General features: G+C 40.2%; 1 protein-coding gene across 3 annotated transcripts in view; it reads left to right on the top strand.

The window, feature by feature from the left end:
* The first annotated feature begins 3,273 nt into the window (after positions 1–3,273).
* alk (ALK receptor tyrosine kinase) overlaps positions 3,274–21,159 on the top strand; it is a 350,840-nt gene continuing 332,954 nt past the window's right edge. For 2 of the 3 annotated variants that reach the window (XM_058615376.1, XM_058615375.1), the window contains exon 1: positions 5,312–5,541. In XM_058615376.1, coding sequence (XP_058471359.1) covers positions 5,376–5,541 — 166 coding nt within the window. In that variant the 5' untranslated portion in view covers positions 5,312–5,375. Of the gene's footprint in view, positions 5,542–21,159 lie in introns of all 3 variants that reach the window. The other variant, XM_058615374.1, reaches the window with a different exon arrangement.

The following is a 21,159-nucleotide window of genomic DNA, read 5'->3' as shown; positions in this document are numbered from 1 at the left end:
GCTACCAGGGAACTGTGCATATTCATGCTTGTGATCTAAATAGCCAAATTTGACCATGTGGGTCAACTTTGCAAAGTAAATGGTAAATGTTCTGTATTTATTTACCACATTTCTAGTCTCGATGGCCACTCAAACGACGACTCGCTCACCACTAAGCTACTGTTGCCCCAACAAAAAAAGTAACATTATATTGAAATATGCTTTTGTAAATATATCTTATCTTCTATGGCAATCATAATTCCTGTTATTTTCAAGACTCAAGAATCTAGATTTTATTTGCCAGTTGTTCATGTACAGTGCACTTGCAGAGTGGTAATAAACAGAAGAAGTATTAAGGAAGCTGTAAAAATTTGTACACATAATAAAAAATAAAGCTTGACTCAGAGATCTTCAAAAGTGGAGTGCCATCTTTTTTCATGCTTAAGCTGTTAATCGATCTGTGAGAGAGCCACAGTGACTAAAACAGTTCTTGAAAGATTCAGGAATGGACTTTGCCTTTCAGAACCCGAACTGTTGACAGCCGTGAACACTGGCAGACCACATCAGCATCTAGGCCCTTCAGTTGCTCTGAACCCTGCGACCGGGATCCCAGCCTTCAGACCAAAAGGGAGACTGTCCATTGTTCATTGACCCAACGACAGACCGCACACCTTGTTATTGGCTTACAGTAAGAGACAAAAGTGTTCTGGGCAGAGTAAGGTAAAGGTTCTGTATATACTACTGTATATATAAACTTTACTTTGTGTGTACGCACCCACACGTTCGTATTTTTTTTACCGTTGTTAACTGTCTGTATTTTGTTTACACATTTATTAATTCCCTTCTCACGCCATGCGATCACGCAGTGAGATAGTTTTCTTTGATCGCCAAGCATGTTTATGTTGTCGCTTCGCTGCTGAAAGCAGAGCGCACCGCTGCAGCCCCTGCAGTGACGTGTCCCGCCCCCCGCTGTGAGCGAGTAGACGGGTCACGTGGTGAGAGGACGCCATCTTAGGGGGAGGTGTGCGTCTACAGTCACTGCTACTGCGCATGCCTTCTCCACTTTGGTGTCAGAAGTGGGAGTGGCTTAGCTTGGCCAACCATGTCACTCCCCTTTCTTATCTTAGTCTCCTGTTACACACACACTCTCACATACACACATTCAACTAATAGATTTTCGTTCTATATTAATGTTTACTTCTAGTGAATATGATTGTTTAATTAATTTTGATATTTGATTTAATACATTATTAAATTTGTAATTATTATTATTGTTATTATTACATTAACCCTGTTTTCAGGGTGGTGCACCGTTCTAGAATTAATTGTCATTTAATAAATGTTTCAAAATATTAAGTTAAATAAATTATTAAAATGATTTTTTTTTTTATTATTTTTATCTATCAAATTATTGCCACTATTGTTGATCCCAAACAGTGGCCAAGTAGTTTTTTCCCCCATGTCTGGTGGCTCTGTACTTATGTTATATCACTATCCCACTTTTATTAACAGTGTTCTTTATCATGTGAGTACTTCTCTGGAATGTACAAATATTTGATTGGACTGGAGAAAATGAAAATGAAGAAAATAAGCCACTTCAGATATGGTACACAAACCTTGAATTCCATCCATTTCAGTACTACTGAATCCCAATTCCTCTGTGTGGATGTAGACTTACATAAACCCATTGCAAATAAAACCAATACTTCCCTGTAGAATGGTATTGAATTGTAAGTAGCAAGCACACATAATAGAGAGGAACAACAGCACCTGTGTAAGATACTTCTATTATTAGGAAGTAATTATGGAAGTGCAAGGCAGTGATCGATCAATAATAAATATATTAATAATTCATTTACTGTCAGTGATTCTTAATGAACCCTCAAAGAAACAGAATAGTTTGTCTTTTTTTAGTTTCCACAAACAGACAACATGTCCACCCATGTATCGCAAGTCTGTATAAACCCTACATGGTTTCCATGTATCCCTGGGGTTTTCTCATATCCTGGACTTGCTTTTCCCGTATGTGCACCTGCCATGTCGGCTGCATTACAAAGAGAATAAAGGCTCAGATGATGTGATTTTTCAAAACTGTTCTCTCTTTGTGAGAAGAGATGCTTATCCTATAAAAATTCTAATATCATCAGAAAGCCCCTCAAAAGACCTCATGAATTTGATCAAACCCATAAATAACCAGTCTGGTTTTCACCCGGGAGGGTTATCTAGGTATTTAGAATTTTATCAATACTGACACTGATGTTGACACTGCTTATTGATGCCGATACTGAATGATAATTTAATATAATTTGGTGCTGTGGACACCTGAATGCAGTTGTGTGGAGCTGTCACAAATAGTGTGCAGAGACTTCTGCTTAAAACACTGGACTTTCCTGTAGTGAAGAGTTTTAATATCTTTTATAATACAACTGGTGACCGCCCTGTGATGAACTGACGGCCTGTCCAGGGTGCACCTTGTCTTTCACCCTGTCAGCTGGAATTGGCACCAGCAGCTCCACAACCGTCATGTGGAGAATAAAGCGGTAGATGATGGATGGATGGATGGATGGACAGCCCTGTCTGTTTTTTTATGTACATTTTTGTTCACCGAGAGCTGGGCAAAATGGCCAAAAACCTGATCATGACAATCTTTCAAACCACTCAGTAGTGATGATTATCACGATATGATGTCAGATAGTTAAAGATTGAGGTTTGCTCTTAAGGGAATATTAAAGAGACCAGTTGATTGTGGTTTTGTCTTTTATAAATGACAAAAAACTACAAACACTTTTTTAACACAGAAGCAAAACACTCACAGAACTGATTATGTCACAGTGTGCATTTGGACAATATATAACAAGATACTGATATATAATAAACCCTTGTTATATTGATATAGAAGAAAATTCGAAATACAGTATATTGTTATTGAATTTTCGCCCATCCCTACATTCACTTTTTCTTTTAGTGTTGTAGCTTTAACACTCTATCAAGGTTGCTGATGCTGAAGTACATTTGTTGAGTTTTTTCTCTCCTGATGCTGATATTCCAGTTGAAGGTGAGTTTAAAACCTGTTGACAATAGATCCCAGTGGGAGTGCTTTAAAATGTATGTCAAAGGAAATTACTTTAAAGGGAGCTATATTATGAAATACAAATTACATAGAGTGTAATATTTTTATGGACTAAAAGCACCACATGATCCGTCATCACTGTTTTTCAAGTGTACATGATTTTCACCTAAACTGAAACTGATATGGTGTAATGAGTTACTTCAAACATTCAGTCTGGCTTTTAATAGGCACAGCAAGTCACACATATTGTGACATTTATATCAAAGTTGTTTCATGATTCTCAAGATTGTATGATTCCTCCACTTGTAAAAAAAAAAAAAAAAACCTTTGCTCTGGCCCTATTAAACCTCCTCCATATAGACGAGGCTCTAATGAGACACTGTAAAACATTCTGGAGCAATTAGAGCATTAATGGATTTGGAAGTGAGGAGAGTGAATTACCACAAGCATGTACTGACGCCATCTAGCGGGTGTCTCACCCGACTAACTTTTGTACCGAGAGAGAGACAAAGTGAGAGAGAGAAAGAGAAGGGGTGGGGGTGCTTTAAGTTAGGGGGCGCAGTTTTCTGGCAGTTTTTCCCCATTGCCCCCAAACACTGACCCTTTGATTCACCTTCCTAATTAAATAGTGTAGCGTGGACTGTGTTGCAAATGAACTGGCAACATAGCAAGACAGCTCCCTGATGTTTTAAGGACATATTGGCCTGTGCACTTAAATCATAACAAAGCCAAATGGGCTCCAACCCAAATGGCCTCCCCTTGAAACTATTTGTTTTGCACACAGCCAGGGGAGTGCGACTAATCCAATCCAATTTCCAGTCAGCACAAAGGCTCGGTGATTCACTGAAGAGAAAGAGAATCACGAGAGACAAACTGTGGAGCGGTGCTGCCATATACCTCCTGGCACATCTAATCCCAATAAGGACACAGAGGCACCGTTACGGCTGCGCCGAGGGCGCATCAGACGGGTACATGACGGCGGAGGCTCCCACGCTGGATGCTCAGGCTCCTTCTCAAGGGAGTCGTGTTCGCAGGAAACTGCTTATATTGACGTCAGATGGGTGAGTGACTTAACCGCGTGTGTTGCCACGACAGGAGCGACCGCAGCTGCGTGGGTCTGTCCACATGAGCTGCACCCACACAACAGACAACCAAGCTGAGATGCACCAGCCGCAACAACTATACAACATATAAAATAAAAACAAAGTTTAATGGACACTTGGTTTTTTTCAAACTCAGTGTGAATTGATGATTTAATCAGCCAGGAGAAGAAGAAAGGGAGAGCGACGCTGCATCCCGCAGCTGACAGAGAGACCACTTGTGCCGCCGTCTCAACTGTGCCAAGAGACAGGGAGTCTTTGAAAGCAACCGGAGCGCACCCGAGCGGCATATCAATCAGCGTCCCGGAGAGCGACGCGCAGGGCGATAAAACGCATTGTCTTTTAGGTGCGCGCGCGTGCGCGTGTGTGTGTGTGTGTGTGGACCAGAGAGGAGCAATGGTACTTTTCATGTGCGGAAAAAGAAGGACAGCATCAGTCACGGGCAAACAAATGTGAAAATCCTCACTTCCCATCGTCTTCATACGAGTGCGCACCGACGAAGAGACGCCGGACCCGCAGGATCATCGATTTCGCACTTAGTGGTTTTTGCGCTGTGTATGTGTGAAGAGCGAAGAGGAGGCAGATAACGGCGGGATTAAGATACTTCTCTTGGACGAAACACTCAAATTTATGTCACCATGAAAGCTGTGATGTTGTTTTGGCTTGTTTGTTCTGCGGCATTTTTCGCTGGGCTGCAGTGCGCCTCGCCAAGAACCACGGCGGCGATGGATCTCACCTCCGCCGGCTTCAGCAGCAACAGCAGCGGTGGCGGCGGCGGTGGTGGTTATAGTGGTGAAACTGGTGGGAAAAAAGACCAGAACCAAACACTGGACTCCAGGCTGAAGAGGAGAAAGGTGGCTGTGGATTTTGTGGTCCCATCTCTGTTGCGCTATTTCCTGGCGGAGTTCATAAAGAGGCCATTGAACGGCGACTGCCAGACTTTTAGCGGATGTTCCACAGTGCATGCCAAGTTACAAATGCACTGCGTACCTTTGCAGAAAATCCTAGCTACTTTTGTGGATCCCAAGTCTGCAACAGATTCAACACCGAGGAACATGTCTTCAGACGGACAGCTCCCCTTCTTCTTCAAGCGGCCGTTGTCCAAAGTTCTGAAACTGAGCGTGAGGGAGTCAAGTCAAGTAGTGGTGGAAATCGGGGAGGATATAGTCAGGACGGGATGCGGGGGCCTGTCTGTATACGAGGAGGATCCGGTGGTTACTCTGGAAATGGACCTCACATCTATTCTGGAGTGGTGGCTCGGCTCAGGGGGAAGCCGGCTTAGAGTCCGACTCATGCCCGAGAAAAAGGCACAGGAGCCCGGCATCGGGGATCGATATGCCGCGGCCATACGCGCTGCAGACCCTCGTCTTTTCCTCCAGATATCATCCCAGGGTGAGTTCCTCTCACCCTCTTCATCTACCTCTCTCTCTCTCTACACACATGCATTGCTTTGTTTGAGGACACTCATTAGTAAAACGATCCTGCTGCTCAGCCCACTCTAATCCCCCTTATCCCCACTCTATCCAAACCTTAAGACTGATCTTATGACCATCCAAAATGATGGGTTTTTTTCTTCTACACACACATGCATCTTCAGCAGGCCTCCTCCATGTAGCTCATGCAGACACAGTGTTTCTGTTTCAAGTTGTGCTGTGATTAAATTTTGATGCTGGCTCCAGTGTGTGCAAAGATATGCAACACTTGTTTCCCTGTGGCAAAAATAAGCAGGTTAAGAAATGTCTGATTGATAAATTACATCCTTTGCAGCCAGTGTGTGTGTCAGAGGTAAATGACCTGGGATTCATGTGTTTTGTTTGCTGGGTGCTGTGATCAGGCGAACTCTCCAGATTCATGTTTTATTATTAATGTTACCACAAACTGCCAGTTAATTTGATTCCCTAAATTTCATTATTTGGATCCACTCTGCATATATGCAACATCTTCAGTGGCTGGTATCATTATTATTTCTATGTTAATTATTATTTTATTTGGAAGCAGAGAGCTGCATCATGCACACATGCCCACATGCAATGTGATTCCAGTTTGAGAAAGTGTCTCAGCAGGGGCATCCTATCCTTCACTGGCTCCCCCTTAACGATACCTTTTCAAATTCCCTGAGCCTCCCACTGCTTGAAGGAAGGTTGGATATGTGAGAGAACTGGGTTTATTTTGATTAGCCACAAATTAAGCTGTTATCTCCAAGAAAGCTTTCGCACTCAATACTCGAGGGTCCCTTCTCTCGTTCTCTTTAGCATCGGCACAATCAGTGTAATTGCTTAATCACTTTGATGAGGGAGGCTGGCCTAGAAAAATACACTGAATTTTATCAGACAGAGGCAAAGCAGCGCCCCCACCCCACCTGCAGGCATGTGTACACATATTATACAAACATGCAAATGCACACTTAAAGAAACTGACTCCATGCGACGTGGCATGTCTTGGTGGCTACAAAGTCATTTATGTTACATTTCTGGTTGAAAATTTATAAGCAGATGATGCATATTATAACAGGTTTGTTTTCATTCATGCAGAAATGCACACACCTTTAGCTGTAGTCAAGAAGCATGTGAATGCAACAACACACAGCAGTTCCCAGCAGGCAACCCAACAACACAGCTGCTAGTGTTATCTGGTGGAAGCCAGCAGGGGATGTTGTCTTGGGTTTTATAGTGAAGACATCAGCTCGCTCTCTCTTTGTATGTGTGTGTGTGTGTGTGTCACCGCTTTAGCTGAATTACTGTATCAATGTAGTGTAGTAGAGTGCTAGTGGAGCAGTTTGGTTGTATTGGGCAACAGCATTCATGATTGGCAGACCAACTTTTTAGAAACAAACCAAAGTCTCTGACTGGTGGTTTAAAGCTTCTGTTTTGGAAATGCAGCTCTCTGTCCTGAGCTCTCTGTTCTTTACATGGACCACCATGTCACTTTTTGAAACCAGACGTTTACAGATGTCACCTGCTGTCAATCACACTGGTGTCCACTCATGACATTATGTTCTATTGACAAAGAGCTGAAACTAGTGATTGAGATCATTAACTCTCCAGGAAAATGTTACTGATGTTATAAATCAAGGAAAGCTACTTTTGCAACCAGTGAAGGGCTCAACCAGAAAGCCAGATGACTATGTCCACTTTTTATTTTTGTCCATGGTGCTGGAGTACTTCAAAATCAAACCTTAACATTGAATATCTAGGAGGGAATAGTTAATTCAAACGTGATACTTGGAAACAGTGTCAACCCAAATCTTAGAGATTAGAAAAAAATACTTGCTACTTGTGGGGTAAAGTTTATAAGACTATAATCTGTAAATGATTGTGTGAACAGAAAACAAAAGTCTTGTATATTGGCCCTTGCCAACAGTTTAATCCTAAACATGATATTTACCCTCCAAAAAAGTTTATTCTGGGACTACATAAACTAAGAAGATGGAAAAAAAATCAGACTGCTTTTGTAGTATCAAATTTATCATGTAATGTACATTTCCAAAGCAGCTTCCAACAGGCACTCAAACAACACAGCTGGTGTCCATATGTTTGTTGAGTAACCAAACCTGAAACATGAAAAATGAGGACGGTTAAATCAACAAGGGTTTCTGTCTGATCCGAAAACACGTTGTTGTGGAAACAACATATTTTGTTCAGGTATATTCAGTTTTTTACTATAGTCCTCTACAAACTGCCATTGGGGAAGCTGGAGTTGTTATGTCCTTTCTTTCACTGGTATAATAGTGGATATTCACAGCAAGTATTGTGTTGTAACAAAAGTGGCTATAGAGCAACTCATCATACAAGTGTGGGCCGATAAAGGCTTTTTTGCAAAACTCTGATCATCCCTCACAAAGCTGACTGAAAACACTGTGCATCATCAAACTTTCAATCACCAGAATCCATTGTATCCTAAAACCAGCAGAGTATAAAGATATTATTTCAGCTCATTCATTAATGCAGACTAATCTAAGCAGCGTTAAAGGCAAGGAAGTGCAAAGACAGCAGTTTTCATTTGAATTAATAGGCTGCCATCAATTGTTTATTACTTCCATGAACATTTCTTGTGTTTCTTATCTCACCCATCCTTCATCCTCACACAACCCAGGAACTGATCAAGTCTTTAATCATTAAAGAAGCTCAGAGGAGCAAGGAAACACTTCCTGAAGGGAGCTTCAGCACCGACACAAAAGCATTCATTCATTGAAAACGTCTTATAATGATGAACCACATTGAAACCACATTATGTGAATGATTTTTTTTGTCCAAATTCACTAGGGAAAGGACAAGTAACAGCATCAGTAGTACAAAACCCAAAGCAAAGAGGAAAGCAGCATTCTCTTTGAGTCAGTTTTTTTTCACAGAAGCAGCTTTGTCTCCTATTGCATGAATTACCAGCATTTGCAACAAATTGAACCTGATCCCTTGCATGGCACAGTTAATGAATACAATTTCCCCTGATAAGCATGCTTTAAGTTTTTTTTCTTTCTTAAACATGACTTAAGAACAAAACAAGTCAGAGGCTGTTCTTGCTGTATGCTTAGTATTCAGACAAAAGAAAAGAAGAACATTTTACAGTTAAAAAAAAAAGTAGTTGGCATTCACAAAATGCAAATGCCGATGGTTGTCTACCTTTTTTTTTAAGGCAGTTTCTCAAGAAGATGACATTTCTGTGGTCAACAGTGTTTTGGTTTGTGCACTCACTTCATTACTTTCATAGAAGTAAAAACGGAAAGGTTGGGCTCCCCTCACATAGTACCTCAACCTGTTTAATATATCACTGTATTGTTCTTGAAAAAGGATGTTCACCTCTGTGGCTCAAAAAACCACCAATATTTATCATCTAATAAAATGTTGTATGTGACATATAACCCAGTTAATTTACAGCCCTTTTTGTTTAAAATAGCCACAGTTTATTCACTTAATTTCTTTTAATGAACACAGCAGCCAAATATATATATATATATATATAAAAGGATAATCATATATATAAAAAAAGGTTTATCATTTTAATAAAAAAGAGCAATTACTTCTTTATACAGTGAAATGAGCAGGTTTATTTTTGAATCTGCTGTGTTATGAATCTAAACTGTGTGTGTGTGTGTGTGTGTGTGCATGTGTGTGATGTTGGGAGATCTAGCTATGGCTGGTGGCGTCAACTTGTGTCTCTACAGTTTTATTGAAGTCAATATGTTTTTATGAATATTTACATATTCCAAAAGTGTGATTTCTAAGCTTTCCATCAATGTCTAACACATGGAAATCTGAAAAAAAAAAACTTTGCTCGTGTCTGGTCACAATTTCAACATTACTACACAATATTATTATTTGATTATTGGGATTTAACTGCCACTATTATAAGTATTGTTCGTGTGTTGGTCTTTAGTCAAGCCATAAATACTCTTTTAATTTGACCCATTAACTCACAGAAACATTTTTAACTTTAAAGACAGACATTTAATAAACAACATCATCCGATTTGTCTTTATTGTAGTCAACAGGCTGTTAATGAAGATATAATATCATTTTGATAAGAAAACATTAAACCTATGTTTCCCTTTCTCTTCTCTAAATCTTTAATTTTGGTCACATATGACCTGGACACACAAGTGGGTGAAGGTCTCATTGTGTACTTGTTAAAGTAAGAAATTGCTCTCAGTCGTGGAACCTTGAATCAGAAGTTATATAGTGCCAATGCAGGCGATGCAGACCTCCTCAGGCTTTGACAGAGGTGTCATTCACCTGTTTTGAGTTGATGTATCATTAAAATAACATTATCCTGCATGGTGTTGCTTTAATCTGTGAAAGACTGGCAATATGTCCACGTAATACCCGCTCTTTATATTAACTGAGGATGGGATCATCATAATTATGGTTACTAAAATGAGTGATTCCGAGCTAACAGTGATCAATATTAAATCTGAATCTTTGATTTGATTATAAATGCTGTGGTCTTGACCTTGAACAGCACTTGATGGGTTGTAGGTAGTAGGTTTACATGCAACATTTGGTTTCTCTGCAACAAAATGTTGGATTGTCGCTGGAGGCAGGTGGTAGTTTTAACAACAGGCTATTATACTACCTTATAGATTGCATTGTAGACTGCATTACATACTGAATGCTACAGTGACTCACTATTGTAAAGTGACCAGCCAGCATGCTAACCTCAGAAGAAGCCAACAAGTCATAGAAATAGAAACAGCACAAGGGATACCAGTGTGGTTCTCGACTGCTGGAAACAACTTATGACTTTCAACCCTTCTGTTGGACTGGTGGGGAAATAGCTGTTAAAGGTATAGGTCAGTTTTTTAATTGTGGATGTATGAGCTATTGCCACAGTATCAAGGCTGACTGCACCAAAAGCTCAGCAAATCAAATCTATGCCTGCTCAAGTCAATGATATCTTACCATTCGAAAGCCATCAGGTTTGTAAATCTATCTCTCTCTCCCCCTGCACCAAAGTCCACAGAGAAAACCAGTGATTTAGCATCATGGCACATAATAGTTGTTCATCCAGACCTTTGTTTGGATTTAGCTTAGTGATGCAAATTAAAAAAGACTGTACAGAGGAGAAAGTGGCCAACATATTCCGCACTGGTTCATTGAAACAGCGGTGCACTTGGTAGTGAGTTTGCAAAGTCTATGCTGATAATGTTGTAATACCCCCTACAACTACACTTCAGAAACCTGAACTATCCCTTTAACGATACCATTGGTAGCGATAGCAAAAGATGTGCATGTAACATGTTTGAATTTGCAAACTTTTTTGATTCTCAACCATCATTTTGATTTGATTTTATACATACAGTAGATACCACAACATATGCTCACTAGCTTCATTTTCATTAACTATTTGAACTCTGTAAAGAACATAGATGCCATGTAGTCTATGTTATATGCACGTATGTTCAAGAAAATTAATTCTATGATTGTGACAGGTGATGTTGTTTATAAAAAAATGTAGGATCTCAGACTCACTGGAAGCTGATCCAAAAACATGAAAATGCTGTTTCACACTTTGCCCTTTGATTGCTTGGTGTGGTAGAAAGAGCTCAGGGTTGAAAATGTCATTAAAACAGAAAAAATTTTTACAACCCTGATTGGCCAGCGATTGGCATTTTTCTGTGTAGCGTGTACGCTACACTTGTTTTTTCCAGCCTCCGGTAAGATGCTGGCTATTAGCATGAAATAAATACCAGCAATGGCACTGGAATAATTTGACGATCAGGCAAGTGTGCCTATGGGAGTCAAAGCATTAAATGCTGCATAGTACATTTATACTTACTCACCCTATGGGCCCTATGGGGGAGATCATTAATGCGAAATGTTTCTATGAGATACAGTGTAGGAGAGGGGCAGGTGTGATAAAGGGCTGACCTCTACTTTATTAACCTCTGTTATGTTCACCAAGCGCTGCCATAAATAGGCTGTAAGAGAATCATTAAATGATTTCAGCAGTAGGAGCAGGAGGAAGTGCATGAGGGAGCCCTGCTTCATTAACCTGCACATACCTACTATGAGCTCTTTAAGTTCATGTTGTTCTGCAAGCTACTTGGAAAGAGTGTCTTGATAAACAGGCTTAGCAAGTAAAAAAACTGCTACTGTCGTACCTGAGAGCAGCCACTGTTTAAGTTTGGGCTTTTCTCTCCATGTTTGCCCCGAAGCTTTGCCTCAAAAGCAAACACACAATGTCACGAGTTCTGCTTAAGAATCCCCAGCAGTCTGCTGTTTCTTTGAGACGCATGCTTGCGTGTGTGTTAGCCTTTAGGCAAATATTGTTTTTTTTTTTTCTGAATCATTAAAAAAGACAAATGGAAATTTATGAAGATAGATTATGTGCTTGGTACTTTGTTTACCCTGTTGCTTCTGGCCTGTTTGGAAGAGGTTCCTTCATGAGAGATGAATACACTTTTAATTTCTCTCATCCCAAATGCATATCCCTTGTCTCCTACTTGGCATATTAGTCTCGAGGGGGTGCCGTGGTTTACTGGGTTTTCTTTTTAATGCTCGCACTGCTTAATATTAAGTTCAAACATAGAGTCATACACGCTTTCTTCTTCAATATGTGGCTGTTTGTTGACCTTTGCTCTTGTAAATTATTCAACAGGTGTACAGAATAACACCAGTATGCACAACTGTGCATGAGACAACAAGACAGCAATGTTTACACATGGTTTCTTTTTCATAACTCAACAGTAATGACACTCCAGAGTTTCAAAGGTATCAGGGACCGCTCACATGCAACGCCTAGTGAACCCCCTCCATCGCAAAGACTGCTGCAGGACGCCTGTAGCTTGGATAACGTTGTGGTTACAGAGATGACAAACACACATACATGACCCTGCCTTTTTGACTCCTGCAACCAACGACCCTCATATGGAGGATAAGGCGAATGAATGAATGAACTTGACACGACATTGATATCTGTAATCGCTGCCGCATGAATGTGTGTGTGTGTGGTCCTCACTACATAAGCTGCTCTTGTCTTATTTCATGTCTGTATTTAGACTTAAACCTTCCAGCAGCCTTGTTCATTCAAACCTGTAGAAAATGCCATATTGCGTATTTGATTCACTGCTTTCTGTTGGCTTGCTCTCTGCTTTCAGCCTAGTAGGGCTGCCCTTTCTCTCTCTCTCTGTCACTCTCCTAATTGAGGCAGACAAGATATAATGACCTCAAAAAGTTTTAGAAAACAGCAAGCAACAAATCCTGCGTGAATGACTTTGAATAGATGTCCAAGAATAATTAAATAGCATCATCTTTCACCTCTGAGCTGAATTCTTCCAAACTACACCATCATTACTTTCCACCTCTGCCACTGAACTGATGAGCAGTTGCAGCACGTTGAGCGTCACTGCATTGTTGTAGCAGTGTTAAGCCGCAATTCCAGTTATAAATTTTAAGAGAGCTCAATGCTTGATCAAAGTAACATCATGAGCTGGAGGCGCAATAGGTCAGTGCAGGAAAGACATTTGGCTTGTGAGGGCCAATAGATCAGGCTGATTTGTGCAGGTTTTTTTAAGAATCTACATGAATTGAATAGTTTCCATCAATTGGGTGATTTTACTTTATTTTACAATTGTTTATAAATGTTTATACATTTTTGTTCTCAGACACTTGCGACAAATGCTGTGGAGTCACTAAAACCCAACTAAAAAAAAGGTTTATTTGACATTTATTCGACATGACTTGTTTCAGTGCATTTAATATTTAGTTGACACATTATCTTTTAATTAAAATATTTAAGTGCTCTACACTGCAGTGCAGGGACAAAAGTCCGATTGGAGAGAGTATAAGTGTTAAGTCAATATCAAGGTAAGCAATTTTGTGCATCATTTGTTATTATTCAGGTGTTACATTTCAGACATGCATATTCATCATTGGCTCCACTGATTTCTACAGATCAGCAACAGCCATAGACAAAAACACAAATTGGTTTACCCTCTTGCATTTTTTTGCTATAATTTTAGAGTGGTACCATCCTCAATGGAGCTGAACTAGAGCTATTAAATGTTGCAAATTGTGTTTAAAGACTTGGTGTGAACGCAGCCCAAACACAGCTCAATGATGCAGTGCACCTGCTGACCTTTAATTTAGTCTGTCCAGGTGCTGAGCTGCAGGAAAAGAGCCATTACCTTGCAAGTGAGTGCAAGGACTTGTGTCAATCAATGTGGCTCCTGACATTTAAAGCTTGTATCAATCAGCCACTAATGGGGAAATCAATGAGAAGTCAGAATGGCACCCCACTTTATTATTTATGCATTTCTATGATCAATTCAGTCAAGCAGTCGGTGGCATGTTGTGACATCCCCAAAGGCCTATGAGGACGGCCCCACTGATCAATAGTGCGAGTTACGCTGAGCATGGTCAAGTGCATGTCTTAGCTGAAATCAGCCAGGCTTTCATGACAGAGCAGTTCTTTTAACAAGAGAGCTTCAAGAGAGATTCACAATGAAAGGATGAATCTCTTTTTCTGCTGCAGCTCTCCAGTCATCGTCGGTCTGCTATTACAATTGGAATGGTGAAGCAGTGGTGTCAGGTTTTGGCTTCATTAATTTACCCCGCTTCACAACTGTGAATCATCCCACATTTACTGCATGCACAATTTGAACACCTGGAAGCTTTTTTTGTGAAGTGAAAGGATTAGCACACTGTATTGGTCATATACTTAGCTCTTTCTGTTTCTATCAAAACAACTATCCACTTATCTTCACAGTGTCACCATGGATGGTTGGAGAACTATTGCTTTTTAATGAGATTACTCCTGAACCTGAATCATATATGTCAGTCTAGTTGAACAGGTCAGAGGATTCTGGTCTTAAAGGAAGTGAGAAATCCTTTTATTTGCAGCCTGAGCCTCTGAATTATTTGGCCGGACGTTATCTGGCTCCATCTCAAGAGCACAGGGAGTGCAACTGTTGCCCAAAAAGACAAGCTGTTTGCATTCTGTAGCTGACCATACTAAAATATGAAAACACGAAGCTTGCCAAACAGGAAGTTACATGTAAACACATTGACATTGTAAATAGCAGTGAATGCCTTTTATGACATTAATCACTCTCATTGTGGTTAATGCTTGTGTTACTGTTTTGTGAATTAGATGGACTCAAGGTGACTTTGGCTATGAATTCCCTTCTCACTTCTTATTCACCTCTGTCTTTTTGTCTGCTTCCCCTGATGTTTAAGTTATTTATGCCACTTGCCTGTTCTTTCAAAAAAAAAACCTGTGAGCTGCCTGTTTGATTAATGGCAATGCTTCAGCACAGAAGTTTAGCTCAGAGCTAGGTGTGGAGATGAATGCACACTGTACACCAGCTGAATGTGAAGCTCACACTTACTCCCTGAGATGCTCCACTTCCATAATGAGAGAAGTAAATAATGTGCATAAGTGAGTGGTCATATTTTTCCCAAAGTTGCTTACTACACTCGGCTCCATGTGGATATCTATTTCCGTATGTGTCTGCCAATTAAAACCCCAGGATTCCAGCACGGAGCCAATTTGTGGACATCTACCTTGCTAAGTTGTAAGTAAATAACAAGGTGTGCATTTTCCCTTTCCTACTATTCATTTAATAACAAATACACTACATTACTGTTAAAATACAGTACATACAGTTTAAAAAGATGGTTATTTAGTTAAGTATATCTGCCTGTCATGAAAACAGACTCGTAATCTCAAATCTCTTATTTTCTAGATAAACGTGAATGTAAATAAGTATAACACATATAGGAACTAACTAAATGGAGACATGTGTAGCTGCAGGTTTATCCTGCACATGCACGATAAAACTGTTAACTGAGAGTGTAAGTTAGAAAATTTACATGACATTTCTTAAAAATGTTAGACATGGTTGCTTGTCGTATAGAGCAGTGCTTCTGGTTCTTAAAGCTGCTTTAATTGATGTTTTCTGGCCTGGACACAGTCAGTGCGTGAGTCTGGACTTTGTCCCTTTAGGTCCGTAGGTGTCACCTCCATCTGAGATAAGCCCAGCCATTATTGTTCCTGCCACAGTCTTTACGATAGTGGTTTTGGGACGGTGTGGGAAGCAGTCATGAGTATAGACAGTGTATAGCGAGGACTCAGCAGACAGACTTGTTGGCTCAGCCTTGCTGACTGTGAGCGTGGGAGAGACCGGGGGCCAATTCTGAGACTATATCCAGTAGTGCGGATGATCCAGCGACCACAGTCATGGGAGTAATGTAACACAAAAAAATCACTTTGCATTTGGTGTGAGTGCACCCTTTGAGTGAAGGAGTATTGTCTCTTTTATGGACATTTATGGCTATCATAAGTTGTCCACTGATAGACTGATATTAAAATTGTGCAAAAGCTTGAATTAGAAATAGTATATTATGTTATTGTTAGAAGTGCAGACGTTTCTGATGAAACTGTGTGGGGATAAATTAGACTGAGGTGGGCCTTCACAGTCTAATACCCCATTACACCTGACTCAAAAAACAGTTTAAACCCGAGTTAAATGACAGGTTTTTATTGACTTTGGCCATAATTTCTTCTTTGTCTTCTTCATTCTTGGCAGTGATGCAAATTCCTGTGTTTCCAGTGCATTAATCTTCTGTTCCGTTAGTATAGCCATGAGTCATGACAGTTTTTAGCAAACATTTTACAATTTGGAACAGGGCTCAAAGTGTTCATTTCATCATTTTGATCAATTAAACACCTTAACATTGAGATCCAGGGTGGTGGGCGTGTTTTCCTTTTCTTCCAACTAGTTTTGTTTTTGAAACATTGATATCACAATGTGTGAACTGGTGACGGCTGATTTTTTTTTTTAGTTTTTTTTTAGTTTTTTGCGGGTTCTCCAGGTATACCCACTGATTTTACTGTGAAGGAGAATTAAGTAATGAATGTGATACGTTGCACCACAAAAAGGTAGCCTACAGCGATATCTGTAACATTGAAAGTCAGAGCTGTTCAGAGACTCAGCCTTCAAATGTCTTTTCCTGTAAAATGTTTTATTACCTGTGGGAAAAGTTCATCTCTGTGACATCCCTCCTGGCCCAAGTGTGGGCTCAAGAATGTTCGAGACGCTGTATCTTCTTTTAATTTATCCATATACTGTACTTAGCCCACAGTGTCATTCACTAGCAGCGTCTAAAATTTCAATTCCAGACTCAAGGTTGGTGTATTCAAAATAATCTGCAGTCATGATGATTACTGCATTAAATGTGAACGTGACAGCGGTGAGCTTCAAAGGTTAAAAAAAAGTGATTTTTTTAAGTCATTGCAATATCGGAAATCAAAATCAATATTTGTTCAGGATACTTGTGATGTAGAATTTTAAAATCATCGCATGCCTAGTCACAACAAATGGCCCTTTCATGAATTAGTGGGTATTTGGTTTATTGCATTTATGTATTACAATATTCAGAGAGCGGGTAGGATAGTAGCACAAAAATCAAAGGGAAGGAATTTGTACGAAGAAAGAAGAAGGGTAGGGGAACACACCCATAGTCTTTCCAGTCCAGTGAAGTGCATTTCTCTGTTGTCAAACTGTCTTTGGTTTTCACACATCTTAACATTTGAGCCGAATCAAACCAGTCCCCATGCCGTTAACCACTGAGCACAAAGAATCAAATGGGAACATGACAAGAAGAAAAGCTTCCAAAGTTCACCTGGAGTTAAAAAGCCATTAACAGATGTGGCACAGTTGCCATCCACACAAAGCCTGGCAGCTTTTTGAGGAGCGCAGCCTGAGTGCTCTCAGACCACATCCCCAGCTCCCTTTATGATCTGTAATAGGATTGTTGAGGAGCGCCAGCAGCATCCTCGTCACAGGACAAAACCCACTTAATGGGGTATGATTCACCATGAAAGGGTGAAGAAGAGCAGTTTCTCACTGAACCCGCTTATCCCTTGAAATCTGCACAACCCCAAATCCTTGCCCACTCCATCCAACATTTCAAGTGGAGGCTGACATGTTCAGTCCTCTCTATCACCCCGGTCCATTCCTGTGGCAAGAAAGAGTGAAACAATTCGCCAGGAGCTAATAAAAGCTTTGAGCGCTGCACCAAGGTGTAGAAAGTAAGGTTCCATTAATACACTCATGCTAAAAGCTACGCTAACAGCTGAAGGATGAGTGTGTGTGTCCTTGTGTTGTGCTGGAAATTATGACAGAGTTAATCAAGCTGCCAAAAATGAAGCAGCTGAATAAGAAATTAGCATGTTCACCTGGATCTTCTTCTCACTAACACCAAGTGGAGATGGAGTCGATAAAAAAACCTAGGAGTGAATGCCAATTAAACCAGGTTAAACTAGCGATTACACTGTTTTATGACCAATTTGGAGTGTGTGTGTCTGTGTGTGTGTGTGTGTGTGTGTATGTATGCTGGGTAAGGGGTTTGCACAGACAGAGATGCAGCAGTGCCATGGGTTTGTGGCTTACTGAAGCAAAAGCTCAGACATGCTCAGTGGCTTGGACTGGCTCAGGGGATGGAAACACAACTTATTCAGTTGCTGAGATCAGTGGAAGTGAATGTAAGCAGTTCCTCAATGGCTTATCTTCTCAGCTGGGGCAGAGTTCTGGTGATGTCCTACCCTCTGCTCAATCACTTTCGCTAATTTGAGGCAGGCCTTCTAAAGCAACATGCATTCATACTTGCCATTTTGCCAATAATTAGACCGCTTTAATGAAGAGTGAGTTATCTTATTCTCTCCCCAATGTGGTGCAAATTTTACATGTCAGAGTCACTGTATTTGTCAAGAGGATTCGTAGCCAACCTGTGAAAAAGGTTATATTATGTTTCAAGTTCTTTACTTCTGAGACAGTTTGGGCTGCCAGCTACAGTTAGTGAGTACAATAGTGAGCTTCAGCGTTACAGTGTGTTCATTAGTTGTTAGCAACAGGCAGAGATTGTCACGTATAAGCTAACTTTAACTGATGCTCCTTGTTTGACTTCTCTGTATTCACACCAGCATTTTGCATTTTTGTTTTTCCTTCTATTTGCACAATTTCCTCACTAGTTATGTTAGTGTTAGGTCTATAGCTACTTTATTTACACACGGTTGCCATGTGATATGATACAAATCTTAAGCTGTTTTATACACTGCAGATATGACTACATCTCTCAGGATCCGTGTTGCTCTTCAGACTCTGCTGTTTCTTTTCAAAGCTGAAATGTACACTTTCCAAGTTATTGCCTATGACTGTTCTGTGGAGTTGCACTGTATGGTTATATTACATAAAAAAGCTATTAATATAACTACTTTTAATGTAAATATTAATGTACATTTTTAATGATGTTCCAGGATTGAGAGACCCAAATTCTGTACAATTTGCACCATTAGTTCTGTGGAAATGTGCATCATAACCAAGTAAAAATGGTATGGAAACTGATGTTTCACAATAAATGTGTTTATTGCAGCAAAACATTTATGTAATCTTTTAATCAAAAGGGCATCTGAGGTAACATGGGCCCGCACTGATTAGTGTGTGGCCAACATGAGCTTTTTCACAAGCAGGCAAAATGAATTAAAAACAGGATGGGAGTTTTGGGTATTGATTTTGAGTGCTTGTATCACTGACTGCATATCGAGGAAGAGTTGGATGCAATTAATCTGCCCCTAGTTGTTTCAGCAAACCCGACTGCCATCACAGGTGGCTTGGTCATCAGACTGGCCTCTGCCCTGTGTGCAGAAGGAGCCAAGACCAGCTGACCTCACAAGAAGAGGCCCAGTGAAACATCAGGCTCCTCTGAAATTCACTGGAGAGCAGACAGAGAGGGAGAGGCAGGAGAGATGGCAAGTGCAGATATAGTGATGCTTTTTGAGAAATGTTAATACATTCTAAATAAAAGTTGTTCAGTATCTATTTGTTATATATGCCCATCGATCACATTAATGCTACTTCAGAAAAAAAAAATCTTTAGAGTAGTGTGTGTATTTTTATGAGACAGTTAGAACCCATTTAGACTAGATTTCAACCATTAATTGTTTGCAAATGAAACAGTTTAAAACAATGAAGTTCATGAAATATTTATTCTGTGGGAAGAATGATGTTCCAGGATTGAGAGACCCAAATTCTGGCGTCATTTAAAATAATTTGGTGTTGTTTGTAGCAGTCTGGCTTGTTTTGGTAATACCATGCTTCCATGGCATATGCACATTTCCAAGAGTTATTGGTTGCCAGTGACTGCACCACCGTAAGATAAGGTTTATATTGTTGCATTCATCCAAAGCTAATGTCTGTGCCGTGGCGTTTTGTCCCAGAAATGTCTCCAGCACACCCCAGCGAGGAAACTGTGGCTGGGGAACATATCCTAAAAATACTAACTATGTAACTGCAGAAGCCTGATAGTGGTAATGTCAGGGTAGAACAAGGACTGCACATTTTTGACCCCTATTTCTTCAAGTTTAGGTGCACCACAAGTGTATATCCATGGCACCATTATGGGGTGGAGGAGCAGAAACAGCAAGTAGAAACTCTTTTTAAATAAACTAAAATAGAAACCACAACAGCTTGCTTAGTTTAACCTATAAACTTGTTTATGAATGGATTCATAAATATAAGCCTCACCCACTGAATTTAAAAAAAATGTGCCGGTGCCTACATTGAAACAAATGAACTTTACACGGGCTTTAACGAAAGACGGTGTCTGTAACACGGCTTGTAAACAGTAGCCTACCAAGAAAGTCATTGGTCACTATCCTCCTCCTCCTCCTGCACAGTGAAACCACTGAAGTCATCTCCTTTGGTGTCAGAGTTGAACAGCCTCAGAATTTCTTCATCCGTTGTTTTCTCAGGATGGTTTTCGTTGTCACTCTCGTCACTTTCATCTGGACGCAAATTCCCAGCTGAGCTCATGCTGCCCTCTTCAACACGCAGCAGAATAAATCACTCACACAATATGTTGGCCAGCTAGAGCGCTCACATGAAATATTATCGATTTTCTCTAATAATAATGGAAATTCACACTCAACAAATTATACCTGCTTTTCATATGATGATGCATAATACCACACATCCTTTCATACTTAATTGTGACCTTGGTATTATTTTATCCAGCTGCTCCATTTATTCTCCACATGTGTGGTTACCTTCAGTATTGTAGCCTCAGGCTCACTCAGTTCAGTTGGACACTTGAGGATCTTGGACAGGCTTGTTGTAATTCCCCTTCTGAACCCATTTACCTTGCACATATAACAACTTGTCAATATTTTTCTTTAAACCTGAGGAACCCTGGCTTTCTCACAGAACCGTGCTGTTTTGATGTACCATGCCTTGAGTCTATTGCATATTGACGAGCACTAGGATAATTGCAGATACAGTATGTGGAATTCATGTGTGGTGATCGTAATGTTGGGCTTTTACAATTTATTCTAGAGAATCAATACCACTGATGCTGTATGCAGTATATAATGTATTAGCTGGGCCTACTCCCCATCTTGTCACAACTAGATAGATATTTGTGCATGTTTACAAGACTGGCCATTTGTTGACACATACACACAATGTGCCCACATTAATTTGTGTCTGTGTACTGTCATGTCCATGCCTCTGTGTGTATG

The sequence above is a fragment of the Solea solea genome, chromosome 18 (assembly GCF_958295425.1).
Source record: "Solea solea chromosome 18, fSolSol10.1, whole genome shotgun sequence".
In the NCBI taxonomy this organism is placed as follows: domain Eukaryota; kingdom Metazoa; phylum Chordata; class Actinopteri; order Pleuronectiformes; family Soleidae; genus Solea; species Solea solea.
The sequence above is the reverse complement of the archived record's forward strand: the minus strand, read 5'-3'. Positions and strand labels throughout refer to the sequence as shown.